Source organism: Cetorhinus maximus, chromosome 1, assembly GCF_964194155.1.
Source record: "Cetorhinus maximus chromosome 1, sCetMax3.hap1.1, whole genome shotgun sequence".
NCBI lineage: Eukaryota > Metazoa > Chordata > Chondrichthyes > Lamniformes > Cetorhinidae > Cetorhinus > Cetorhinus maximus.
Genome location: NC_135879.1, coordinates 59,696,629 through 59,715,776, shown reverse-complemented (window position 1 = coordinate 59,715,776; position 19,148 = coordinate 59,696,629). Strand labels below are relative to the sequence as shown.

Sequence of the window (19,148 nt, the reverse complement as noted above, 5' to 3'; positions counted from 1 at the left end):
AGGCACTTTACAGCCCTCCGGGCTGAATATTGAATTCAACAACTTTAGATCTTAAACTCCCCCTCCCCCCATCCCCACCCCGTTTCTTTTCCCCCCCCACCCGCTTTTTTTTCAATAATTTATATAGATTCTTCTTTCCCCACCTATTTCCATTATTTTTAAATCTAAAACTAAAACCTTTAGTCTTTCCACCCCACCCCCACTAGAGCTGTACTTTGAATATCGTTTTCCATTCTTAATTAGCACTTTTCTCAGACAAAGACCACCACCTTCAACACCTCTTTGACCCTTTTGTCTGTGACATCTTTTGATTATCTGCTCACACCACACCCTCAATGTGTCTCTTCCACCCACCCCCCCCCCCCCCGCCACCCACCTTAAACCAATTTATATTTCTCCCTTGTTGAAACTATGCTGCAGTTCTGCCGAAGGGCCATGAAGGCTCGAAACGTTAACTGATTTCTTCTCCGCCGATGCTGCCAGACTTGCTGAGTTTTTCCAGGTAATTCTGTTTTTGTTTTGGATTTCCAGCATCCGCAGTAGCTTTTAGCTTTTTGTTTTTATGGTTCTATAGATGCCTGTCAGCCTTTGGTACGTTTTTAAGTGATCATTCTTCACTTGGGAGTCTAGATTATAAATGCAGATTATAAGATTATAACTGCAGGAACATGATGGCTATTTTTGATCTTGACTTGGCCTAACTTCCATAGGATAGCTATTAGGAGCAGGAATCCTGGTTAATTTTCATTTTCTTAATCCTAGAGCATCAAGGCAAATGGCATAGTCTCCATAGCTGAGAGCAACTAACATATTGCTCAATTTTTTATATCAAATCAAGTGATCTACAGTCTTGATGAATAATGTTAGGAAAGTTATTGTGCCCAAATCTGAATGATTTGCAGAATTTTAAAATAATGCAAAAATAAATGAGCATTAGAAAATGTGAAATTCAAAAATCACTTATATAAATCATGTCAAACTGGAAGTGACCCAATTTAACTATTGTAAAAACAAGATTGAATTTGAAATAATTTAACAAGAACACTTCAGTGAATACTTAAAATCAAGTTAAATGTTCAGAATCATGTGCTTCAATCAAATTAATAATAAAATCTTGAAACTATTACTGACAGTGATCTTTATTTTCAAATGTAGTTACAGGATCATGTTCTGCAGATATTGGAAGGCTTTAGGTTTGTGACATTGTTGACCACATTTGTGCACACATTACGATTAAAGTTATGACAGTTTTCATAAGTATAATAAATCATTAAACTGGAAATAACAGTTGTATAGTTAAAATGAATACAAATATATAGCAACCGAAGAGTTTGTAAATATCTGTTCTTAAAAACTGAATGGAATTTGCAAATTATTCATGTATTGATGAAAACCCTATTGCAATATTCATTAACAGTGTAAAAATGGAAGTCCACTGCAGTCATCAGGCCTGTTATTTGATATTGAAGGCTAAAATGCACCAAATTACATCAAATGTTGCACAAATGCACAAGATTTTTTTTAAAAAAAAGCATTTCTAATGTTTCTTAAAACTGAAACATCTAATCATTTGACATGATCAGCAATGAATAAGCAAAACTGCATAGAAACAATCCCCCCCCAATCTTTTATTGTGACCCTTTTATTAATTTGCTTCAAAGGCATAGTGAAGATAAGGGGATTCATAGAATCACACTGTGAAGTCAAAGTAGATAGAAAAAATTAAGTCCACAAAGCTAGCAAGTGTTGTTTCAGGTTATTCCAATAAAACTTGCTAATACTGCACCAACCTGTTGAATCCTATGATAAAAGCTTGTAATAATTAAAATGGCATGAAGAAGTGACAGTAGCACTTCAGGCTATATTTAATTTTAAAAAGCACACAAGTTTACAGATACCAGAGGTTAGTTGTGTGTTAGTTATAGAAATCAATATTCCCCTTGATTCCAATTGAGAAATCTCAGTCGTGAAGTTAAGGTAGAACGAATGATAATTCGGTCTTGTCAAGAACGACCATGGATACCATGAATAGTATTTTCTAGAAATTTCAAAGGCTCAGTGCTACAGGAATTCAACATAATTTTCTGGAATAAGTCCTGTTTTGCCATTGAGGGTTCCTTCTAGCCAACCAGGTTCCCGTGAAGAGTGAACTAGGGAATGAAGAAAATAAAGAAAAAGAAGTTTAATTTAAGTGGCAAAATCAATTAGACATAGCAACCATCCCTTTTTATAATAAGCATCTATACCAATACACAACATGCATATAATCTCTCTTCTTACATTGTCAAAGAAGAGTCCACACAAGAGAGTGCACCAAATCATAGAACTGATAGAATGAACTTTAACTGCCTCTTCAGCTTCTTTCCTGCAAACTTGCTAAGACTCCTTCGACAGTACCTTCCAAACCCACAACTTCCACTGCTTAGAAGGGCAATGGCAGCAGGCGCATGGGAACACAATCACTTGCAAGTTCACTTCTAAGTTACACAATCCTGATTTGGAACTATATCACTGTTCCTTCGACATCACTGGACCAAAATCCTATAAGTCCCTCCCTAAGAGCACTGTGGGTGTACCCATATCACAAAGACTGTAGTGGATCAAAAGGTTCATCACCACTTCTCAAGAGCAATTGGGGATGGGCAATAAAAGTTAACTTTGCCAGTGATGCACACATCCTAAGAACAAACAAAAAAAAGGTAACGATGCAGAAGGAATGCTATCATCTATGTAGCAATCACTGGTCGGTCATCTTTTTGCTTTGGGCTTTTGTACCATAGGAAACAAATAATCATCGAGACTTCCTAAATTGCTTCCTACAAGAGACACGGCAACATAGTTCTGTGAGCATGTAAGCAGAGAAAAGAATGCTTCACTTGAGATCAAATAACAAAAGGGTGATTCTTGGTCTAAGTGAAACTGAGCAGCAATTTCTTTTTGGAGTGTGTTGTGAGCAATTCTCACTCAGAATTCCAAACAGGCGGCAACAAAAAGGACTTCCAGTTCACTAACTGCATATGCTGAATCTACAAGCTTAGATTCCCAAAGAAACTGAGGATGACACATTCAAGGGGTTCAAATGGTGGAAATGTTAACTTTTAAAAGATTAAAAGATCCCAATTCAAAACCAAAGGTGGTCTTTCCGAGCACAATTCCTTAATCACTTTCATAAAACTAGATAACAATTGATTACCTAATGAACTGAACAAAAATTTGTTGCAAAAGATCAAAACAGCTGCAATGTGAATCTGAATACAACTGGGCCTTAAGGCAAGTTTAACCAAATGCTAGAAATGGTCTAGAACATGAAAGGCATCGAGATCTTACTGCAAAAAGTATTTTGCACTACATTGCAAGCTCCATTAGTGGATTGACCAAGATATTTACCACTGAATATGGGAGACGGTGCTCTAACGGCCATTGTTTATTATTAACTGGCAAGTCAACCAGAACATTTCTGAGGTGACATTAAGAGTAGAAAGCAGGATGAGCAAGTGTCACCATTAGCACCTCCTTTAGCCAGTATCACCAACATCAACACCCCTTTGACCTTTTGTTTATGACATCTTTTGCAACCTCTCCTTTGCCTCCACCTATCACTGGCCTTCTATCCAGCCTCACCTACTTCTACTCCTGCATCTTATGGTCTTATGTGATTCTGCAATTGGACAACACTTACTAAACAATCCCAATTGTGCTAGGAATTACATAAACAGCCAGTTCGGCTCATTTACGCGTGCTAGAAGATACATATATTCACACACAGGGCCCTGTCCTTTGCAGACAGAAAGAACATGTCCACACATTGCACCTTTTTCAACTAAACAAAGGTTTGGGGGTCAGCCATTCCCTGGTTCATTACCCATGATAATGCCTTGACCTATCAGAGTTGTTGGAATTTAAACAAAAGCTTGGCAGTTAATTGTTCTCTGGTGCATTCTCCGTAGCAGCACATCTACCAATCAGAATCCACTTGCCAAAAAATCAGCACCTTCTCATGTAGTAGAAGTTATTGTTCCCTTTGTGGTTTGGTTTTCTTGCAAATCTGCATGTCTCTTTTTTCAGTAATATGCAAATATGTGGTTCCTTGGTAGAAATCAATATAGGCCTAACTCCTATATTGAGTGGAGGATGTTTGCAGTTTAGCAAATAGTTTGGGGTAACTATGTTTCTATGAAGTAAGGAGTACAATACATTTCACAGCAGGGGAAAATTATCTAACATCTCTGGTTACACTCACCATTTTCAAATATTGCTCCCACTTTGAAGGATAACTCTGAGTAATGCTCTGCTTCACATGAGTAAACAGCCTTGGCTTTATGGTTTGGGACCCTAAAAAAAATGGAGTCATTACCTCGCTGCAAACAATTCTAGCAACGTTATTTTGTGAACTATTAAATAGCAAATAAAATAGCAATTGTGGTTGCTGCATAAACAATCTAAAACAGATTCAGAGTACAATATATCTAAAAACCGGGGGCAAAATCTTTAGTTTGGCGGGCAACCGTGCATCCTGACGTCAACATGCAGTTGTTTCGTTCGGTGGGCACGCGCCGGAGTTGGCCAGCCAACAATGAAAAGGCCTGTTAAGGCTATTAAATTATCAATTAAATGAAATTTTTCACTACCCGTCCAACCTTGTGGCTGGTGGGCAGGCAAAAAGGCCAAGCGGTCTGTGCACTTTTTAAGGAACTTCATCCACGGGCGGGATGAGGTTTCCCAAAGCAAATAAAAATAAAATAAAAATTTTAAAACTTAATTAATAACATGTCCTTGCTCATGCGACAGAGTTACATGAGGGAACTTATATATAAAAAATAATAAAGACATTAAAAATGTAAGTTCTTCATCTCCCTGAGGCAGCTCCGTGCCTCAGGGAGATTATCGAATATGCACTTGCGCGCATGCGTGAAGTTCGCGCTCGCCCCACTTGCCCTCCTCCCCCCCACATAGACAGCGCTGAGCGCTGCTGCTCACGTTTCACGCTGGGTGGACCTTAATCGGCCCGCCAGTGTGAAATCGCCTTCCGGCCCCGATCGTGGGCACTGGTCAGCTTCCCCCGCCCCCGCCGAGCCCACCAAGGGCAAGATTCTGCCCCAGGACATTTTCTAAACTTGTTATTGAAGTGACTTCTACCAGTGTCAATGATGATTATGTAATTGATCTAATTTTACTGGCAGCAGTTATATACAATGGAAGGGTTGAGAGGACAGGACAATATTTTCGCTAAAGGGTTTTGTGTATAGTCTGGAATTGATCATCACGCTCCACTCCTTTAGATATTTGTCTCTGAACAGGAATGCTTTTTTATAAAATAGAAGATCAATAATTAGCACCAAGCCAATGTACATTTTTAAAGAAATGAAGGAGCATATGTTGAAAACACAGCTGCCTCTGGAGTGAGAGGGAGATTATAAAAAGACTGTTCTGATATAGTGAGCACATGAAAATTCAGAGGCCACAGAACAGCACTCTGGGATTTAAAATAAAGCTATTATAGGATTATCTTAGGAGATATTTCATAACTCTCAGCAAAGGTATATTCCATTGAGAAGGAAAGACTCTACTGGAAGGATGCACCATCCATAACAAGAACAGTTAAGAATAGAAAATCAAGGGGCAAGGGGATGGGTGTAACTTAAAACAATCATGTCGAGAAAAAGTACTGGGAAAACTAGTGGGGCTAAAGACTAACAAGTCCCCTGGACCTGATGGCCTGCATCCAAGGGTCTTAAAGAAAGTGGTTGCAGAGGTAGTGGATGCAATGGTTATAATTTTCCAAAATGCCCTAGATTCCGGAAAGGTCCCAGCAGATTGGAAAACCGCAAATGTAACATCTGTATTCAAGAGAGGTACGAGACAGAAAGCAGGAAACTATAGGCCAGTTAGCTTAATGCCTGTCATTGCAAAAATGCTAGGGTCCATTATTAAGGAGGTAGTAGCAAGACATTTAGAAAATCATAATACAATTAGGCAGAGTCAATATAGCTTTGTGAAAGGGAATCATGTTTGACAAACTTACTTGAGTTCTTTGAAGATGTAACAAGTACGGTGAATAAGAGGAACCAATAGATGTAGTGTGCTTGGATTTCGAAAAGGCATTTGAAAAGATGCCACATAAAAGGTTACTGCTTCGTGTGTTGGGGGTGGTATATTAGCATGAAAAGAGAATTGGTTAACTAAAAGAAATAAAAGGGTCAGAACTTCCAAGGAGTGACAATCACAGTCGGATTGCCACTCCGCTCCTTTCTACTTACCTTAGTTGGGGCCTGCACATTTCTCACCTGACCTTCCAACTTGGGCCTGGTGAAGAAAGTATAGTGTAGCTGAGGCCTTCAATCTGGGGCATCAGCATCAGGGGAAGTGAAGCCACACCTCCTTTTTACACCCCAGCTACTTTGAGAAACCAGGAAGAAGGTAAGTGTGTAAGGTAAGTGGGTGGGGGCGGGGGCAAGATGGGAGGGGGGTAGGGGCTGGTATGAGGGGATAGGATGTTGGGGGAAAGAGGAGTAGGATGGGTCGGGGGTTGGTTTGGGGGGGGTGCGGAGTAGGATGGTCGGTGGTGGGGGGGGGAGGGGGAGGAGTAGGATGAGTTGGGGGGCGGAGTGGGGGCGGGGGAGTAGGATGGGTCGGGAGGGTAATAGGATGGTTCAATGGGAGAGTAGGATGGGGTGGGGGAATAGGTCAGGTTGGGGGTAAAGGAGGGCGGGTCAGGGGGAAGTAGGGTTGGTCAGGAGGAAATAGAACAGATTGGTGGGGGAAGTAGGATGGATCGGAGGGAAGGAGGACGGGTTGGTGGGGGGGGGGGGGGGGTTGGGGAGAGGACGATGGATCGTGGAGTGGGGGGAAGAGGACAGGTTGGGATGGGGGAAGGAGGACGGGTCGGTGGTGGGGGAGGACGATGGGTCGGGTGTGTAGGATGGGATGGCAGGGGGAGTGGGACGGCAAGGGGAGTAGGATGGGTCGGGGGGATCTGGTGGTCAGTTGTGGGTATGGGGGGCGGGGGGGGGGGGGAAGAGAGTGTCAGGGTTCAATTGGGCAGGTGGGCAGTCAGGGAGTGCTGGGGTAGTCAGCAGGTTGGTAGGTAGTTGTGGAGGGCAGTTCGGGAGGGTAGTCCTGAGCGGCGCATCACCACCATAGTTACTGAAGGGTTAGAAGTGGTTTTAATCCTTCTAATTTTCCTGGGTAGCTATTCTGCTAAGCAAGTCAGAACCATCCAAAGTCTCCGATTTAAATTGGAATATTGGATGGTTCCCAGTGCAGAGTAATTGCCCATCGGATGTTTGAACTTCTCAGGCAATTCCTGTGCAGTCCTTGCGTGTGGACTTGCGTGCAGCGCATCCTCTGCAGTACCTCCAGGGTACGACCCCCTTGGAGATCGGAAGCTCTGAGCCAAAGAGTCAGAATAAAGTCACCCATTTTCAGGTTGGCAAACTGTAACTAGTGGGGTGGCACAGGGATCAGTGCTGGGGCTTCAACTATTTATAATCTACTAAGTTTAAAGTCTTGCATGAAGGGACCTATTATATTGTAGCCAAATTTGTTGACAATACAAAGATAGGTAGGAAAGCAAGCTGTGGGGAGGACATAAAGAGTCTGCAAAGGAATACAGATAGGTCAAGTGAGTAGGCAAAAGTTTGGTCAATAGAGTATAATGTGAGGTTGTCCACTTTAGCAGGAAGAATAGAAAAGCAGAATGTTAGTTAAATGTAGAGAGACTGCAGAATACTGTGGTACCGAGGGATCTGGGTGCTCTTGCATATGAATCACAAAAAGTTAGCATGCAGATACAAGAAGTAATTAGGAGGGCAAAAGGAATGTTGGCCTTTATTGCAAGGGATGGAGTATATAAATAAGGAAACCTTGCTACAACTGCACATGGCATTGGTAAGGCTGCACATAGAATACTGTGAACAATTTTGGTCTCCTGATTTTGCATTGGAAGCAGATCACAGAAGGTTCTCTGGCTGATTCCTGGGACGAAGGGATTGTCTTATGAGGAAAGGTTGAACAGTTTGGGCCTATACTCACTGGGGTTTAGGAGAATGAGGTGATCTATTGAAACATATACGATTCTGAAAGGGCTCGACAGGGTAGATGCTGAGAGGATGTTTCCTCTTAAAGGGGAATCTGGAACTGGGGACACAGCTTAAAAAAAAGGGTCTCCCATTTAAGACTGAAATAAGGAGAAATTTCTTCTCTCAGTGGATCGTTAGTCTTTGGAATTCTCTTCCCCATAGAGAAGTGGAGGCTGGGTCATTGAATATATTCAAGGCTGAGTTGGACAGATTTTTGATCTACAAGGGAGTCGTGGATTATGGGGGACAGACAGGAAAGTGGAGTTAAGGCCACAATCAGCCATGATCTAATTAAATGATGGGGTAGGCTCAAGGGTCTGGGTGGCCTACTCCTGATCCTATTTCTAATGGCCTTATAATCTTAAAGGAAATAAGTTTTAAAATGCTTGCTCCTTAATGGTACTGATCTTTGGTCAGGACTCCGATTTCCATCTCATTTCTGAGTGTACTCAAGTGAATTTGGGAAAACTTAAGAATAGATTCACCAGAGGTGGTGTGGGGTGCTGTATAGTTGGGTAGGTCTTGCACTGGATCTCATGGTTCCAGGCCAAACAAGTCAGGGAAACATCCTGCTGATTGCCACCTACCTGAACTGACAAATTTGTGCACCTTCCTAGCTGTGGCTCAGTTCATAGCACCCTCACCTTTGAATCAGAGGGTTGTGGGTTCATGTCCCACTCCCGGAAACCAAGAACTGTGATTGTACTCAAAAGAGTTGCAATCTGTGACTGTTGATAACTCGAAAGAGTTTCCTAGTGAACATCGCTTGGCATACTGAGGGAAGCAACGGGACAAAATGGGAGTGTTTGGGAGTTGGATTTCAATGTCCACCACCAAGAACTTTTCAGTAGTACCAATACTGTATAAATTGGCCAAGCCCTAATGAATAAGCTACCAGACTGTAACCGCATCGGGTGATGCAGACATGAGGATATAACATATTTGATCTTATACTCATCAGCCTGCCCATCACAGTTATGTCAGCCCATTATACCATGCTTTTGTGAATACAAAGTCTCACCTTTACAAAAATGAAACTCTTTAGATGCAGTGAGACTGTATTAAGCATGACAGATTAAGGACAGAGTGGCCCAGCACATCTCTCACTCATTGTTCACTATCAAGCCAGCCTAGTTCAATGTCAAGTGCAGAAGGGTAGGCCCAAGCCAGCATCAGACATACCTTGTATTATGGCGCCAACTTAGTGAAGCTACTTATATGCTAAACATCAAAAGGAGCAGGTTATAACAGAACCAAATGGCTCCACAACCAATGAATCAAAGCAAAGCTTTGTAGCCCTACCACATCAAGTCTGAGAGTGCACTTTGTTATGGCCACAGCCGGTGTTAGTTGCTGCACAAACCAAATCCCAGAGGTAAACTTGGCTAACGGGCCACAACCTTTTATTTGTATTCTAATAACGAGAAGGCAACGTACCAATCTCATCAGTAAGAGGCTTTTTAAAAATTAAAAATAGAAGTTTTAATAACGAAAAAAGAAAATTTGTTACTGTAATCTTGTGTGCTTAAGTTAAGGTTACAAAACATTCCCCCAAAAAATCTCTACTTGGTTAAACCCACAAGTAAACAGGCAGCACTTCCTTATAGATATTTAAATATGGAATCCAGCAATGTCACACAAGGCAGACTGCTGTAACTTCGATAAAGGTGTACCACATGACCTTTACCCTCTTCCACTTTGCTATTGAATTCACTTCAGAATAAAACTGCTTGCTGTAGCCCAAGACCTCTCAACAGCTCAAAAAGGGCCAGCTATCTCCAGCTTAACGGCTCGACAGCTATCCAGCTCAATAGCTAAAAAAGCTATCCATAGTAACTCTAATATGCCTTTTTCCCCCTTCCTCTCAGTCCCATTGTTCTCACAGCCCTTTGAAACTCTGACCCTTCCAAATATAAGATCTTTCCTATTTCCATCTTGCCTTTACTTTTGGGTCAATAAAAATATAATATCCCCGCTACTATTTACCTATGGACTCCTGCAAGATGCAAACATTTTCCTTGTTACCTCCAATTCCCCTTTGAAATTGAAACCTCTCAATTTATCTAAAAATACAAATGTTAGATCTAACCTATTTACTCGTACCTCAAACTTACACCTTTAACCTTTCCATGTTTCCAAACACACAGACAACCCGACTCCTATCAATTCTGCCCAGCTTAATTAAATCGCACACACACAGACACAGACATCCAGCCTTCTTTACAGAATGACACACTATTCCCCAAAATATTGAATAAAACAACACCCATTCTCACAACTTATAAAAAGTAAGTCAGGTCTGAAATACCCGCTGCACATGGGTGGGTCTGCTGTAAATATTGAGATTCAAGATTTATTGAGGAGTGAAAGTTGCACAGTAATTCAGTACTGTAACAGAATGGTCTAGTTTGTGCTTTTCCTTAAAGAAGTGGCTAAACCATATAGAAATTGTCGCATAATGCATGTGAAGAAATTTGATGCGTTCACTTGAATGCTTTTCTAATGTGACTTTACATGCCAGGTCAGAGTGTATTTTCTCCTCTACTTGTTATTACAATGTCAACCAAGCAAAATTTATTCTTTGGATTTTGATCCATAGACCTGCACTGAATTTGGGTCATAAACTGGTGAGAAGATTATCAAATAGATCTGTCCATTATCTCAATGGCAATAATGAGTAAGGAAAAGAGATTTTATCCAGTGCCAACTATTATATTACGAAATAAGAGAGTTCTCCATACCCATTGGGAGGTTTGTCACCACTGGCAGTCTCAGATGGAAACTGGAAGGATGGCAGTGAAGTCGGTGAAGAATTGAAGCAGGAAGCCATTGATATTAATGAACTGGTGAGACAAAATAAAATGAGTTTAACATCGATTTTGTCAAAGCATATCGATGATGAATTGTTAAATTTAGTTTACAATTTCAACAAATATTATAGCTTTAAAATCAGATACTTGTCTTTGCATTTAACCAGTGTTATGATCTCAGTGGAGACTGGTAAAGTTTAAAAAAAATTCGAACTCCCAGCTATTAACTGACAGAATTATGCCACATGACTTCATGTTTTAAACAAAAAATATTTACTATACAAGAGTTAAATAAAGTACTAATTTAATGCTACATTTTGTAAATACCGTAAGCCCAAAAATTTCAACAGGATATTTCCCATTCTGCTTTTATTTCTATCCATCCCCTATAATTCACAGGATTCCGAGGGTTACTTTATTTCTCCTGGGATCAAACCAAGGTGTGCCACAGCTCTTGGGAATTCGCTTTGATTCCACTTAGTATTCCCGCTATTCTCCAAGGTGTGAGATAGCTTGGTGTCCTTCAGCTAGGCAATCCTCCAGCTCTCTCTGAGCACCTCATGATTTTGGACACCCCAGCTCGAGCATGGTTCTCACTACTTTCCTGCTCAGTCGCTCCAAAATCAGAAAAGACGCTTGGTTTCTGATAGGGCTCTGCTCCTGGTCTACAGCCTCTGGCAGATTCTCTCTCTATGCTCACCTCAAGGCTGCTTCTAGTTTCTAACTGCCTGCTTTTGTGAGAAAACGCATAGATAAATCCTAAACCCAAAAAAACCTCCCAGTAACCTATCTCCATGGCAACTTGACATACCTGGGGTGTCCCAAATCGAGATTCAAACTAATCATCGCCAATTCCGAAACCTCTCCTTTGATCTGAAAAGTATATGAATACTTTATGACCTTCCCTCGTTTACCAGTTGTTTCAAAAACTTTCTTTGATCTGGGAAACCATATGAATAATTTAAGCCCCTTATTGAGACAACTGTAGGCATCCTGTCTCCACCATGATAGTCAGAGAGAGAGAACTCATTGTTTAGTGGTTTCACACTTCCAACTCTGACCTAACCATGGACCATCTTCTGAATTGTAAATACTCAAGGGCCAGGATTTTACGGCCCCTCTGCTCGGCAGGATATTATGATCTTGCCAAACTGAACGGAGATTTAAATGGCCTGCCGCATCCGCTGCGGGGACACATGCCACGCTGGGGTCATAAATTCCTGGCCAGGGTCTGTTTACCAGCTTTTCAAACCAGATGCTTTCATTACCTTATGTTTAAAAATATCAATCCACAAACTAAACGTTATACTCCTAAAACAAATGAATCATGAAATTAGACATTTTTGCATCACTGGCAAGATTATGCCAGTGTCACAGAAAGCAGAAGTTATTCTGTGTAGACTGCTGTGTGCACAAACTCCCCCACATTAGCACTGCTGCAGGAGCTTGAGCAGGAGAAATATCAACAAAGCAGCAAGAACATATCATTGAAATAAAATGTTTCAAAAGCTTTCAACATCATATTCTTGAGGCACTTCCACAAAAATAAATTGGAAAATGCTCCATAAATCATTAATGATCCTGGCAAATAATACTGATTATGACGGCATCAATAGTTAACTGAAAATACACCCACTCATATCTTTGTTTTCAGCAGCAAAGTTACATTTTTTACACACCAATTACACCCCCATCCCCCGCCATCTGCTCCTCACTTGGTTTCCCATCCAACAAGGTTACTGGGAAACCTACTGAAAAATTGTGAAGAACCCACTGGCAGATCTGGATATTTTGGAGTATGAAGCAGCTTAACTTCAGCAAGAAGGCTTGAAACATATATCTGTCCATTCTATGGTACAGTGTGGCTATGTAACAACACAATGCGCCATCTTTTTAATGTGTGATGTCACAATGATAATGTGGTGCAATGCCTATATCAGGAGCTACAAGTTTATAATTTTAGTGTCTGCACTAATAAATCCTGAGGAACAAATATGAAACCCTACTGCAAATAGTGGCGATATTGCAAACTTTCTCTGTCGAAAAAAAGCAGTGCTCATTTTCAGTGGAGGGAGGGGAGTTTGGAGAGAAAAGGAAAGTTTCCTCTGCCAACTCATCAGGTTATCCTCCACACCAAGCTCTACTCTTTGGTTTTTAAACCAGGAGGACTGGATAAAATGTACAGATCAACTTGTGGGCAGGTACCATCTGCAATGCACCTCTCCCTGCCCACCAAAGGCAAACTCTTTGCAGAAGTGCTTTAACTTTGTTTAATACCTTCAGGTGGCCCAGCCAAAATTAAGGAGCTCTGGGAGCGGAGAGAGGCCACTTCAAATGGCACCAATCAGCTCACGTGGGAACTATGTTAAAACAAATCTCACGATGCTCAACAAGATATCAGGCCCCATTAACTTACTGGTGTTAAAATGAAACAATGTTAAATGGAGCAAATTTAAACAAGGACTTTCTATACCCTTTGGATTTTTTTTTCATTCACAGGATGTGGGCTTCGCTGGCTGGGCCAGCATTTATTGCCCTTCCCAATGGCCCTTCAGAAGGTGGTGGTGAGCTGCCTTCTTGAACCTCTGCAGTCCATGTGGTGTAGGTACACAGTGCTGTTAGGGAGGGAGTTCCAGGATTTTGACCCAGCGACAGCAAAGGAACGGCGATATATTTCCAAGTCAGGATGGTAAGTGACTTGGAAGGGAACTTCCAGGTGGTGGTGTTCCCATCTATCTGCTGCCCTTGTCCTTCTAGATGGTAGTGGTCGTGGGTTTGGAAGGTGCTGTCTAAGGAGCCTTGGTGAATTCCTGCAGTGCATCTTGTAGATGGTACACACTGCTGCCACTGTACGTTGGTGGTGGAGGGATTGAATGTTTGTGGATGTGGTGCCAATCAAGCAGGCTTCTTTGTCCTGGACGGTATCCAGCTTCTTCAGTGTTGTGGGAGCTGCACTCATCCAGGCAAGTGGGGAGTATTCCATCACACTCCTGACTTGTGCCTTGTAAATGGTGGACAGGCTTTGGGGAGTCATGTGGTGAGTTACTCATCGCACGATTCCTAGCCTCTGACCTGTTGTTGTGGCCACTGTATTTATGTGGCTAGTCCAGTTCAGTTTCTGGTCAATGGTAACCCCCCAAGGATGCTGATAATGGGGGATTCAGTGATGGTAATGCCATTGAACATCAAGGGGCGGTGATTGGATTCTCTCTTGTTGGAGATGGTCATTGCCTGACACTTGTGTGACACGAATGTTATTTGCCACTTGTCAGCACAAGCCTGGATATTTGTCCAGGTCTTGCTGCATTTGGACATGGACTGCTTCAGTATCTAAGGAGTCGTGAATGATGCTGAACATTGTGCAATTATCAGTGAACATCCCCACTTCTGACCTACTAATAGAAGAAAGGTCATTAATGAGGCATCTGAATATGGTTGGGCCGAGGACACTACCCTGAGGAACTTCTGGATCCAAGGCTGTAATGAGGTCAGGAACTGAGTGGCCCTGGCAGAATCCAAACTGGGTGTCCGTAAGCAGGTTATTGCTAATCAAGTGCTGCTTGATAGCATTGTTGGTGACCCCTTCCATTACTTTACTGATGATGGAGAGTAGACTGATGGAGTGGTAATTGGCCGGGATGGATTTGTCCTGCTTTTTGCGTACAGGACATACCTGGGCAATTTTCCACGTAGCCGGGTAGATGCCAGTGTTGTAGCTGGTACTGGAACAGCTTGGCTAGGGGTGCGGCAAGTTCTGGAGCACAAATCTTCAGTACTAAGGCCAGAATATTGTCAGGGCCCATAGCCTTTGCAGTATCCAGTGCCTTCAGCAGTTTCTTGATATCACGTGGAGTGATTCGAATTGGCTGAAGACTGGCACCTGCGATGCTGGGGAGCTCCAGAGGAGGCCGAAATGGACCATCCACTCGGCACTCCTGGCTCAAGGTTGTTGCAAATGCTTCAGCCTTATCTTTTGCACTGCTATGCTGGGCTCCTCTATCATTAAGGATGGGGATATTTAGGGGCCTCCTACTCCAGTGAGTTGTTTAATTGTCCACCACCATTCACGGCTGGATGTGGCAGGACTGCAGAGCTTAGATCTGATCCATTGGTTGTGGGATCGCTTAGCTCTGTCTATCACTTGCTGCTCACGCTGTTTGGCACGCAAAGTAGTCCTGTATTATAGCTTCACCAGGTTGACACCTCATTTTTAGGTATGCTTGGTGCTGCTCCTGGCATGCCCTCCTGAACTCTTCATTGGACCAGTGTTGATCCCCTGGCTTGATGGTGATTGTAGAGTGGGGGATATGCCGAGCCAGGAGGTTACAAATTGTGTTTGAGTACAATTCTGCTCCTGCTGATGGCCCACAGCGCCTCATGGATGTCCAGTATTGGGTTGCTAGATCTGTTCAAAATCTATCCCATTTAGCACAGTGGTAGTGCCACACAACACGATATCCTCAATGTGAAGGCAGGACTTCGTCTCCACAATGACTGTGCAGTGGTCACTCCTACCGATACTGTCATGGACAGATGCATCTGCGGCAGGCAGGTTGGTGAGGATGAGGTCAAGTATGTTTTTCCCTCTTGTTGGTTCCCTCATCACCTGCCGCAGACCCAGTCTAGCAGCTATGTCATTTAGGACTCGGCCAGCTCGGTCAGTATTGGTGCTACCAAGCCACTCTTGGTGTTGGACATTGAAGTCCCCCACCCAGAGTACATTCTGCGCCCTTGCCACCCTCAGTGCTTCCTCCAACTGGTGTTCATTAGCTGAGGGAAGGCGGTATGTGGTAATCAGCAGGAGGTTTCCTTGCCCATGTTTGACCTGATGCCATGAGACTTCATGGGATCTGGAGTCTATGTTGAGGACTCCCGGGGCAATTCCCTCCCGACTGTATACCACTGTGCTGCCACCACTTCTGGGATGGTGATGCTGGGACATTATCCGTAAGGTACGATTCCATGAGGATGATTATGTCAGGCAGTTGCTTGACTAGTCTGTGAGACAGCTCTCCCAATTTTGGCACTAGCCTCCAGATGTTAGTAAGGAGGACTTTGCAAGGCTGTGGTTGCCATTGTCATTTCCAGTGCCCAGGTCAATGCTGGGTGGTCCATCCGGTTTCATTCCTTTTTTGTGACTTTGTAGCAACTGTGAGTTTGTTACAACTGAGTGGCTTGCTAGGCCATTTCAGAGGACATTTAAGAGTCAACCACATTGCTGTTGGTCTGGAGTGACATGTAGGCCAACGCAGGGAAGGAAATCTGTCGAACGGACATTAGTGAACTGGATTGGCTTTTACAAAATCGATAATGGTTCATTATTAGACTTTAATGCCAGATTTTTATTGAATTTAAGTTCCACCATCTGCTGTGGTGGGATTCGAACCCGGGTATCCAGAGCATTACTCTGGGTCTCTGGATTACAAGTCCAGCGACAATACCACTATGCCATCGCCTCTCCCGTACTATGAAACTTTTTGTCATTTAATCTGTCCTGCCCTCCACCCTATCACAGATCATCCCTTTTGTTCTTCCTTCCACCCTCCTCCCTTTCACTTGCTGAAAACTTATTATACTTCTAGTTTAGTTCCATGGAGTCATTTACATCACAAAAGGAGACCATTTGGCCCATTAAGTCAATGCCAGCTTGCCATGGTACAATCCAGTCGGTCCCACTCACCTGCTCTATCCCTGTAGCCCTGCATATTTGTTTCCTGCAAGTGCCATTTAATTTCCTTTTGAAATTATTGATTGTTTCTGCTTCCATCACCCTTGTGGGCAGCAAGTTCCAGTTCATTACCACTGGCTGTATAAATAAAAAGTTCTTCCTCACATTCCCCCCACCCCTATCCACATCTCTTGCCCAAAGCCATAAATTGATATCCTATAATCCTTGTACCATCAGCAAATGGGAACCATGTTTTTTGTTTACCTTATCCACACCTGTCATAATCTTGTACAATTCAATCAAATCGCCTCTCAATTTCCACTGCTCCAAGAACAACCCCAGCTTCTCCAATCTAACCATGTAGCTAAAACCCCTCATCCTTGGAGCCATTCTGATAAATGTCCTTTCCCTCCCTCAAGGACCTTCACATTCTTCCTAAAATGTGGTGACTAGAACTAAATGTGCTACACTATAAAGTTCTGGTTAGACCACAGCTAAAACTTTATAAATTTTTTTCTCAGTTATGATGAAAGGTTATTGACCTGAAATGTTAACTGTTGCTCTCCACAGATGCTGCCTGACCCACTGAATATTTCTAGTGTTGCCTGTTTTTAATTACCATAGAGACAAGCCTTCCCATGATCTTCACCAGTGAAGAATCAAAGTAGTTAACTACAATATGTCTATACCAAAAACAACTTTCAAACTCTCTGCCCTTTCCTTCTTCATTAAAGTTTTTATACACCTTGCACAACTCCCTACTCAACAGGTAAGGAAATGATCTGGATTTGCCTTTTGTCATACAACAAACAGCCCCCAAGATATATGTAGGAACAGTAACACCATCTAGCTATCCTTCTAAACCTTTCTGAATCTACCCATTGTTGGGTGCAGGCGGAAAAGACAGAAAAGGGAGAAAATTCTTTGAATTCCACTCACCGCGTGCATGAGATAGCTCAACTCAAACATTCTGCACCGCAAAGACTTAAGCAATATTGAACTCCAGAGTTCCAAACGAAAGTCATGTTGGACTCGAAACATTAACTCTGTTTCTCTCTCCACAGATGCTGCCAGACCTCCTGAGTTTTTCCATCCCTTGCTGTTTTTATTTTAACTAGTTTGCCTGTAATGTGGTTTCTGACACGACTGCTTTCAGTGTGTTGATAACTGTGTCCATTGTTTACCACAATTAGAAAGAGATTTCCAAATGCCAAAATGATTGTACACCACATTATTTAGTGTGGTGTATACCACAATTGCATCGTTACCATTAAACCTTAAACTGCCTAATCTTCCCATTGTCAGAAGCAACAAAATTTTCCTGAACATGAATTTCATGCATTTTGTACTTGTAGAATCATAGGATGATACAGCACAGAAGGCAGCCATTTGACCTTACATGCCTGTGAAAGAGTTAGTCCCATTCCACTGCTCTTGGGATGTGAGCATCACTGGCAAGGCTCTTTCGCCATACTCGTGCAATCTTTTTTCCCTTCACCTATTTTCCAATTCCCTTTTGCAAGTTATTATTGAATTTGCTCCCACCACTATTTCAGGCAGAGCATTCCAGATCATAATAACTTGTTGAATGAAAAAAAGCTTTTCCTCATGTCGCCTCTGGTTCTTTTGCCAATCATCTTATAACTGCATCCTGTGGTTACCGACTCTTCTGCCCCAGTAAGCAGTTTCTCCTTATGTAATCTGCCAAACCCATTCATGATTTTGAACACCTTTGTCAAATTTCTTCTTTGCCTTCTCTGCTTTAAGGAGAGCAACCCGAGTTTCTCTAGTTTCAAGTCCCATCTCCCTGGTACCAGTCTAGCGAATCTCTTTTACAGCCTCTCTAAAGCCTTGTTGTACTCCCTAAAATGTTGTGACCAGAACTGGCCATAATACTAAAATGGAGCCTAACCAATGATTTATAAAGGTTTAATATAGCTTCCTTGCTTTTGTACTATTATACCTCGATAAAGTCAAGAGTTCCATTTTTTTTTCAAACAGCCTTCTCAACCCAGAGCAGATATGTAGGCAAATTTCAGAGAAGTGTAAAAATAATAGGGTAGTAATAGTGGGGGATTTCAACTTCCCCAACATTAACTGGGTTAGTCACAGTGTGATAGGTTTAGAGGGAGCGGAATTCCTAAAATGCATCCAGGAGAGCTTTTTAAGCCAGTACGTAGAAGGTCCTACAAGAGAGGGGGCAGTCCTGGACTTAATTTTAGGGAATGAAGCCAGGCAAGTGGTAGAGTTATCAGTGGGGGAGCATTTTGCAGATAGTGATCATAGCTTCTTTAGATTCCAGGTTGTTATGGAAAGGGGCAAGAATGGGCCAGAACTCAGAGTTCTAAATCGAGGGAAGGCTGATTTTAATAAGATCAGATATGATTTGGTCTTGTGGACTGGGAGCAGTCCTACTTTTACCTACTTTTAGGTAAATCTGCGTCAGAGCAGTGGGACTCATTCAAGAAGGAAATAGGGAGAGTACAGGGCCAACATATTCCAGTAAAGACCAACAAATCCAGGGAACCCTGTCGAGGGATATACAGGATTGGATAAAGAGAAAAGGGGAGGCATATGGCAGATACCATGGGC

At 42.4% G+C, this 19,148-nt stretch overlaps 1 protein-coding gene across 1 annotated transcript in view; it reads right to left on the bottom strand.

Annotated features, from left to right (window-relative positions):
• Positions 1-1,121: 1,121 nt before the first annotated feature.
• Positions 1,122-19,148, bottom strand: part of arhgap10 (Rho GTPase activating protein 10) — a 240,081-nt gene continuing 222,054 nt past the window's right edge. The window contains exons 21-23 of the mRNA XM_078541232.1: positions 10,820-10,921; positions 4,241-4,332; positions 1,122-2,150 (exon numbers count right to left, since the gene is read on the bottom strand). Of these exons, the coding sequence (XP_078397358.1) occupies positions 2,062-2,150; positions 4,241-4,332; positions 10,820-10,921 (283 nt within the window). The 3' untranslated portion in view covers positions 1,122-2,061. The remainder of the gene's footprint in view (positions 2,151-4,240; positions 4,333-10,819; positions 10,922-19,148) is intronic.